Genomic DNA, 9,135 nt, shown 5'->3' with positions numbered 1-9,135 from the left:
GCAATGGCAAAGTCACGGTCTCCTCTGGTCTTCAGCCGAGACCTAGGTTGCACTAAGAGCAGTTGACCCGATGATCTTACTGCTCTCTTAGGAGAACAGACAGAGGAGATCCGCTAAGTAATCAGGTGCCATATTATTTAGGATTTTATAAGTAAACAATAAGATTCATACCTTCTAGTGCCAGTTAAGAGACATGCTGCAGCATTTTGGACCAACTGCAATAGCTGAAGGAGGGAAGATTGGATGCCCAAGTAAAGAGAGTTACAATAATCTAGTTTTGAAGTGATGAATGCATGAATAAGTTTCTCTTGATCTTTACGTGGCATATAAAGTTTAGAAAAATCACAGACATACAGTATGAATAGCAACCTGTCGATCACAAACCCTGGAGCATATCCTGTTTTATCATATATTTTACTACTTTAGCCATAATTGACATTTTAACAACTTACACATTTGACCAACAGACGAAAGATCCCTAATCCAACCCCAGAGAGAGACAAATATACCTGGGGTTGTGTCAGGAAGGGCATCCATCATTGAAATCTGCCAAATTAAATATGGGGAGCTACCAACTGTGGCGACCACTTGTGAATAAGGGAGAAGCCAAAATGAGGTTGGTGGTTTTATAATAGACTTCTATAAATTGCGACCAGAGGAAGGTTTTTTTCAGACCAGGAGGTCATGTCCATCTTGGTTATACAGCATGTGGTCAAAAGTATCATGCATAAAAATGCCTCAATTCTTGATCTGTTGGTGGCAGCAGAGCCACATGTAAAAACAATATGATCACTGTCTTCAATCAGAAACAGAAAAAAGGACAAAACATATAAGAAAAGGACAAAATAGTCTGGATGCTATTATGCTTGCTGCACTTAACACACTGCCATAACACCAAGAGCTGTTGCTGTATATGGCTCTTCTTTCTTCAAAAAAACAAAAACAAAACAAAAAACAAACTACTTTTATCCTAAGTGTCTCTTATTGTCAAAGCAGCTGAAGTTTCTTTTTAACAAAATAGTCCCTTTGAGGTTATATTATATATACTCTGAGGTGTACAAACCCAGCCAAGCCTGATAGCAAGTTTGACACAAATTGACGTGTCTAAAGAAGCCCGTGGAAACAAAATCACAGCATCACAGCTGCCTCAGGTATCCTTTTATCCACACCTGACTAGGTGTGGTCAATTAGCAACAGCTGAACCCACTGAAGAGATTAGGGGCTGCAGAGGGACGTAACAGTGACCAACAGAACAAAAAATGTTTGAACATTGTGTAAGACTTTGTGGTGCATCTTTCAATCATTTATGCCTCAGTGGACTGAGAAAAGTATTGGATGACTTATTGCTGGAGCCATGATACGATATTGAATAATAGCTGGATTGCACTGATGGCTTTTGTTTTGGGGTTTGTTTTTTTGCAAGTTTAAATAAGAATTAATTACTAATATGATATGTAAATGTTGTTAAAAACTGTACTTTAACATTACAGGATATAACATAAAATTTTTTGCTAAATAACTAAAGAATCTATTCCTGTAATGAGCTGCAGCGTCTTGTTTCAATAGTCCATGATGGAGTATTTCATTAAAATTCAAATGGTAGTGGTAAATGGACTTGCCTCATTCACAAAAGCACTTTTTTTTTCTAAACTCTTGCTATTTATCATCTGATAGAAGCATTGGAGACCAGCTTGGGGTGGCTCTCATGCCCAAGGATATTTGGCATGCAGACTGGAGGGATCGCACCACCAAGCTTCCGATTAGCAGGCGACCGCTCCACCACCTGAGCTACAGCCACCACCATGCAACTATTGTGACAGGTAATGTCATTGAAGTATTCATATGCCAGCTGTAGACTGTACATAAAGGATGGACATCATGAAGTAGCCATATTGGTGCTTTGAAACCAGGCATAATAGATTGAGTGGCTGAGTCTGACTATGAAAGTGTGAGACACTGCAAACTCATAGAAAACCAACATGTCAGTCACAATGTCAGCCTGCCTTAAAGAATATTTTGCACATTTTGGCTACCTGGATTTTTTTAAATGTAAATGCAGATGACAAATCTGCTTGTTAGTTGACACAAAACTGTAGATTTTAAAATGAAAAATACAAACTGCTTAAGTATAAGCTGGAGATTCAACATTTGCTCCATAGTGTAGTAGTGTACACATGTAACTAACATGTAAAAGCTCCCACCCAGCATTGATTCTAGGAGGATATACGGATCTCTTTGGGATTGTGTCAAAGTGCGCAACGCTACCTACCATTGTGGCCTGTTATTATTACAGGAAGACCCAAAAGTAATTTCTTCTTCTATAGGATGGAGATTCAACAGTTTTTCCAGTGCTAATCATAGCTAGCAGTGTTTGCTTTTATTTATTGAGTGTATTCCTTTTTCAAATGTTCATAGACAGCCACAGTTCTTAGTCTACGTCTAAACTCTGCTGGTCTGATAATAATAGAGTTTATCTTTCCACGTGATTTAAATAAGAAGAATAGGAAGAAACAGGAACAGAGAGAAAAACATAAATCAAGCTACTGGCAATAGGACGAATCACTTATAAAAACATATGCAGCACCAGTGTTGTGCACAAAATGTACTGATAATGTCCTTATTTGACATTATGGTTAAATCTATACATTAGCTTGCGTGTGACTGTGAACTCATTCAGTTTATATTGTTTTCAGTCTGAAATAGCTGCAAGTTAGAAATGATCCAGTGATTGTCAGGGTGGTGTGATGACACCAAGTTACTTTATTTCTGAAAAGTTAATAATAAGCAGGGTGAAACACTGAACTGTGTCCCCACTGTTAGGACATATGTGCTGTTAAGGTCCGTGTATCAAGAGAATGGAAACTTTGTTTCAGCAGCATGTAAGATTTTTCTTATATTTGCGCCATAAAAGTTAATATATGTATTGTAAATATGTACATGTGGATTTTAAATATAGTATATATATATATAAATGTATAAAAAAAATTACGTTTCTGTTAAAATGTTTCGTGACAAATCTGTCACATTGCACATGTCTAATTTTATGCGTAATGCTGGTAATTTTCTTTTTCAATTTTACTTATTTATTTTTTACAAATTTTTTATTTCCTGAACTCAGGGGAGTTATCTAAACCACAGTTTCAGCTGAGTCACACTACTCTCTCAATTATTAAACTATTTCGCTGGTACAACTAACATGACACTGAGCTAAAATTTACATGATTACAATCCATGACTTAGGTGTGATCATGAAAAGATTAAAAAAAAGGTGATCATTATTGTTTTTCTGTGAATTTTCAGACACAGCTACATCTAGAAATGAAACAGTTACAGTTTATTAATCAGACAGGGTAAACCTAAGTCTAATCTAATCTTTGTTTTATTCACAACTTGTGTTTAAAAAAAAAATCAGTAAATCCAATTTTAAAATCTAGATTTTCTCACTCATTTAAACACGTTTGAAATCTTTGTTAATACCCGTTCTCCAAAAGTTTGACTGTGACTTTAAAAATATAGGCAGCATCTTTACAGGTGATAGTAAACACATTTATAAAAGTGATTCATCGGATTTCTCTCCTTTACTTCAGACCCATGGCAACGCTCTATTCCTCATCCTTGTTTTGGGATTAGGAGGAAGCTTTCAGGTCGGCTTCCATATCACTGGACTGAGTTCTCCTTCGCCGGTGAGACACGTCGCCTCTATCATTTCTTCTCCATTCTGTCTCGATTATCTGGATCACATTTAATAACAGTTTAGATTTATCTCCACAGTACATCCAGCGCTTCATCAACAGCAGCTGGTATGACAGATACAGAGAGCCTCCACATCCACAGACGGTCACAATGATCTGGTCTCTTATTGTTTCCACGTTTGCTGTCGGGGGACTCTTAGGTGCCATCAGTGTCAAATTTATCTCAGACTTGCTGGGAAGGTGAGTATGAAGACAGATGTTGTACCAAGCTGTATAGCCTAAGGAGACCTGAAGTGATGAGTTTTCCTTCTTCAGAAAAAAGGCAATGATCTGCAACAGCTTCATTGCTGTTCTTGCAGCAGGATTCATGCTGGCAAGTAAAAATGTCAACTCTTTCGAAATGATCATTGTGGCAAGATTTCTGTTTGGTTACTCAGCAGGTAAGTTGCCATATTCTACAGACTCCTTATTAATATGTTTTCATCACCTATACTCACCATGCTTGCCTTATGTGACCTGCAGGCTTGGGAATGAACGCTCACTTAATATATCTTGGGGAGATTTCACCCAGAAAGATAAGAGGGATGGTGACTCTGACCTCAGCCACTTTTATGTCACTCGGGAAAGTGTCTGCACAGACGTTTGGGTTAAGGTAAGCACCTGAAGTTGATATGAAAAAGTAAAATGGGCTTTAACCCATTGTCAAAAGCTACTGCAGCATATTATGACAATAGATTAGAAATTAAACACAACATTTCATTTTGATTTTTCAGCGAGATCCTTGGCCACGAGGACACGTGGAACATTCTCCTTAGTGTCGCTGCACTTTTCTCCTTTGTTCAGATTGTGATGTTGCCTTTTTTTCCTGAGACGCCAAGATATTTACTCATAGAGAAAGGTGATGATAAGGCATGCAAAAAAGGTTAGTAGCTTTGCGCAGTTTATGTATCAAACACGACCCCAGATGTTTATGAAAATGTGTTCTACAAACACATACTAGTTAAAGATAAATGATAGTCTTGTGAAATTACAAGTCAATCAGTCCCTGTGTGTTTTGAGCAAAGTTGCACATTTTTCAGTTCTTATCCCCTCCGTGATTTGGGATTTTCTGGTTTCAGCTCTCCAGAGTCTGTGGGGCCAAGGTGACTACCAACAAGAAATGGATGAGATGTTGACTGAGCAGGCAGCCATTGAAGCAGCCCCACCAGTGAGCCTTCTGCAGCTGCTGAGAGACAGGACTGTCCGGTGGCAGGTCATCACCATCTCCATCATCTACTGTTGCAACCAGCTGTCGGGCATGTCTACAGTATGAACAATACCATATAGTATTAGTATAATACCATATGATACAATATGATATAGGATTGCTAAATTGCACAATGATACATTACAACAATTTTGTGACTTTTGGAGGTTCACACACATGCATACATGATATATCTGTATAACTACAGATCAATATATCTATTGATATCTGTATGTATGAGACTTCATTGTTCCTTCCATATCAAGTTTCTATCAACAGAATAGACTAATATATAAATCAGATTTCATGCTGACTGTTTATAGCCTAATAGTGCCTCTTTTGTTCCCAGATTAGTACCTTTACTTATGACATCTTCCTGGAGGCAGGTATACCAAAGAAGAAGATCCGCTATATAACTCTCGGTCTTGGAGTGGCTGAAATTCTCACCTCGCTCACCTGTGTAAGCAAGCACTCAGTCTGTGCCTGAGCTCATCTGTGTAAATGAGCATTTTAAGTGTATACATCCTTTCATTTCCACTATTAGAGACAATCTCCTTATGACAAGTCTGTCATTATTTTCTCCCTTCCTCAATTTCAGGGTCTTCTCATTGACCTCACAGGGAGAAGACCATTGCTGTTCGGCGGTTACGGTGTCATGTCTGCTTGCTGGATTTTTGTCACTGTCACACTCAACCTGCAGGTAAACCATTACCAGTGGTGGGCAACATAATATTAATAAAAGTAAAAGCAATGTAAACAAAGCAAAACAAAAACAGTTGATTTGTTAAAGACAACAAATGTCAGGTGTGTGAAGAGACTGAGGACCCAAGTGCAGGCAAATGGAGACGAGGGTGGATGATAACAAAAAATGAGCCTTTATGGACAGCTGAACAAAAACTACAAACAAGTGGAACAGAGAAAACTAAGCAAAACCTAAACTGGGAAAAACTATGCATAAACATATAACCTGAGGGCGGAAACCAGAGGCCAGAAAAGAGAGACCAGGAAATGCGGGTAAAGCTGATGGAAGAAATACAGAGGCAACATGGAAGAAAACAAGCAGACGGACCAACAAGGGACAAAGGGAAGCACACACAATAAATACACACAAGGTAACGATGGAAATGCAAACAGGATGTTCCTTGAGTTGACTGTTGTTGTAATTTGGTGCAATATAAATAAAATTGAATTGAATTAAATTGAATAGGAGGGAGATACAGCTGAACCTAATTAGAAGTGATGAGACAGGGAAGAAGCAAAACAGAATACACTGACATAGGACACGGACTTTCAAAGTAAAACAGGAAATACAAGAACAGAGAAGCAAGGATAACAAAGAAGACAGAGAACACAGAGACCTGAAACGTTGGCACAGGAAGGCACAGAGTGGGCATAACACGTAACACAGGGGAGGCACATAAACAAAACCTAAAGACTGGAAAATCACAGATGACACCGTTTCTACTCGTCAAGATCAAGGATCAAGGAAGTTTTATTTTCATTTGCAACACATGTTTACATGAGGTGGAATGAAATTACGTACACACGGTCCCGGTTATCCATAGAAGCGAAAAGAAACAGAATAACGAAGAAACTAAAAAAACACAACTAACAAATAGCAAGTAATGAAATAATACAATATAAGTAGAGTGCAACAACCTGAGTACCAGTATGGAGTATAAATATAGAAATATAGGTATAAATCTTTTAGCAGCAAGAGGGCATGATGACCAGCATTAATAAAGTGATGGTGTCAGTAAAGTATCATTAGTATAACAGTTCTTGTCCATTTATGCATTGAGAAGTCTCACAGCTTCTGGAATGAAGCTGTTTCTCTGTCTAGTAGTTTTGCATTTAATGCTCCTCAGCCTCCTGCCTGAGGGGAGCAGGACAAAGAGTGTGTGTGCTTGATGAGTGGGGTCCTTCATGATACAGGTAGGCCTCTTCCTGCATCTGGAGGTGTATATGTCTGTGACGGTTGGGACAACAACTGTCTGTGTGGCCTTCACTGGAAAGTACACTAGTAACAATATTGGCAATATGACTGAAGATGACCTGTTTCATAAAGGGGAAAATGTGTATAAGCTATCACTGCTGTGATGATAAAAGGCAGAAATATAGAAATTAATCTGATGCAAAATCAAATATATGCATTTAAAACTGTCTTTCACACAGGATTCCAGCTACTGGGTTCCATACATTACTGTGAGTTTGATGGTTGTCTTCATCATGTTCTATTGTGGAGGACCTGGTAAGGGTAAAGCACTTATACATATGTAGCTTAACGTTTTTAGTATCCAGTACATCACACCTGTAGCAGTTATGGAAAACGTGTCTATATGCAAAGATAACAAAATCAATTCCCTGTTCTTTCTCTGATTCTCACAGGAGGAGCCACACCAACGCTCAACAGTGAGCTCTTCATTCAGTCTAATCGAATGGCATCACTCGTCCTCACAGGGCTGCAGCGGTGGTTTATGCTTGCAGTGATGGGCCTGGTCTTTCCATTCCTCATTGTACGTATGACCAAACTGAAAATAAGCAGCGCATTACACTATAACACCCACAGGGATCTATATGTTATGCTGAAATCATGAATGTCGTTTCTTTCCCAGGATGCTCTCGGCTCATACTTATTTTTGCTGTTTGCCTCTGCCTGCATGCTGGGTAGTCTTTATACCTTCTTTCTTTTGCCTGAGACTAAAGGCAAGACCTTGCTGGAGATCTCAGAGGAGTTTAAAGCCATCACTGTCTGTGGGAAATCCTTTGCAGGGGAAACGAGAACAGAGACCAGGTTGTGATGAGGACCACGTATAGCTACAGCAAAAAACACGAGGGAAAAAAACAATTTTTCTTTCAGGACAAGATTGAATGACTGTGGAAAAAACATGCTTTGTAAATAAATGACTCACAATGACATTAAACAATTTTACAATTCCCAAAATTTGGAATCTTTCCAACTTCAATTTTTGCTTTTTAGTTGCTTCTGCTATTTTCTGTTTGCACAACAGTCACCATTTATGGACAATCAGATACTTTACGAAGTTTTTTCTTGGCCCACGTTGCTTTACAACTAACAACAACTAACCTGCATAATGGGCTTCAATTATAATTCTAAGATGCAGTATTAAGTAATATCCTGATTCTTGATTTGAGGTAAAATACAAACGACTGGAGGTCCATTGTGCATCAAAACAATGATTTTATTTACACACATATATGTGGGAAGCCGAGCACAATCACCCAAAATAGCATCGATCTTCTCCGAACAATAAATGAGCAGTCATATATATAACATAGTTGATGACGAGCAACATGCGTCATAGCAGATAATAAACATGCATCAGTTCCAGTAATTCCAAGCTTGGACACATTCTAAAAAAGAACAGTTCCTTCCTCTGTTCCTCCGTCACTGCCAGATGCTTCCTGTTATTTCATTTACTGCACTTCACATATCTGTGGAACTAAACTGTCACATATGCAGGTAAAACAACTTCGCAGTTTCAAGCAAAACAAGTCTAGATCCTGTGTATGTGTACAGGCAGCCTATGTGTCTTGACCTCAGTGCATGACCCATTCTGAGTCATCTGTTACCAGGCAGACTCCAATAAAGCAGGCTGCTGAGTGCACACAGGCCTGTATTCTGTTTACAGGTTATATATGGTGTATTGTAAGCATGTATGCAATCCTTTCCTTAGCTTGGGTCACCTTAAATTAATCAATAGATCGGCCAGACATCGCGCTGACCGAAGCTTCAGACCATTATCAATTAACTGACCGAGCTTCAACTCTTTAATTAGCACAAAAATGCAATATGTGTATAACATGATTACAGTTGCACCTGCAATGAAAGATTATTATGTAATTGAGCTAACAGCTGAAATACAGACTTTAATGTAACATCAACAGCTTCAATAAATGCTCTGATGAAATGATAATGATAAATGATAAGTAATACAACAGTAATGATAATAGTTATGAATAGTAACAGTAAAATAATATTCTCATCTCCACAGTAATCATCAGGTAATGGCATAATATCATTATGCAATTTTCCATATGCCCAAACACCAACATAAATACATATCCTAGTAATGAGAACAAGATGGGTACACTGGTCATAAAGGGATGGACATGGTCAGTACCATTTTGCAGGTAGGTTGTGGCATTTAAACAATGCTCTTTTGTTACTAAGGG

The 9,135-nt window shown here is 38.4% G+C and overlaps 1 protein-coding gene across 1 annotated transcript; it reads left to right on the top strand.

Moving 5' to 3' along the window:
* Positions 1 to 3,455: 3,455 nt before the first annotated feature.
* On the top strand, positions 3,456 to 8,032 carry slc2a9l1 (solute carrier family 2 member 9, like 1; the record flags this gene model as incomplete). The annotated part of the gene is made up of 11 exons (XM_085159379.1): positions 3,456 to 3,683; positions 3,772 to 3,932; positions 4,008 to 4,132; positions 4,215 to 4,344; positions 4,466 to 4,614; positions 4,811 to 4,998; positions 5,288 to 5,398; positions 5,537 to 5,638; positions 7,114 to 7,189; positions 7,327 to 7,454; positions 7,554 to 8,032. Coding segments are annotated over 11 exons (1,584 nt in total), but the record flags the coding sequence as incomplete, so codon positions are not given.
* Positions 8,033 to 9,135: the final 1,103 nt, after the last annotated feature.

The sequence above is a fragment of the Neolamprologus multifasciatus genome, chromosome 5, assembly GCF_963576455.1.
Source record: "Neolamprologus multifasciatus chromosome 5, fNeoMul1.2, whole genome shotgun sequence".
NCBI classification, from domain to species: domain Eukaryota; kingdom Metazoa; phylum Chordata; class Actinopteri; order Cichliformes; family Cichlidae; genus Neolamprologus; species Neolamprologus multifasciatus.
This window is presented reverse-complemented; position numbering and strand designations above follow the sequence as displayed.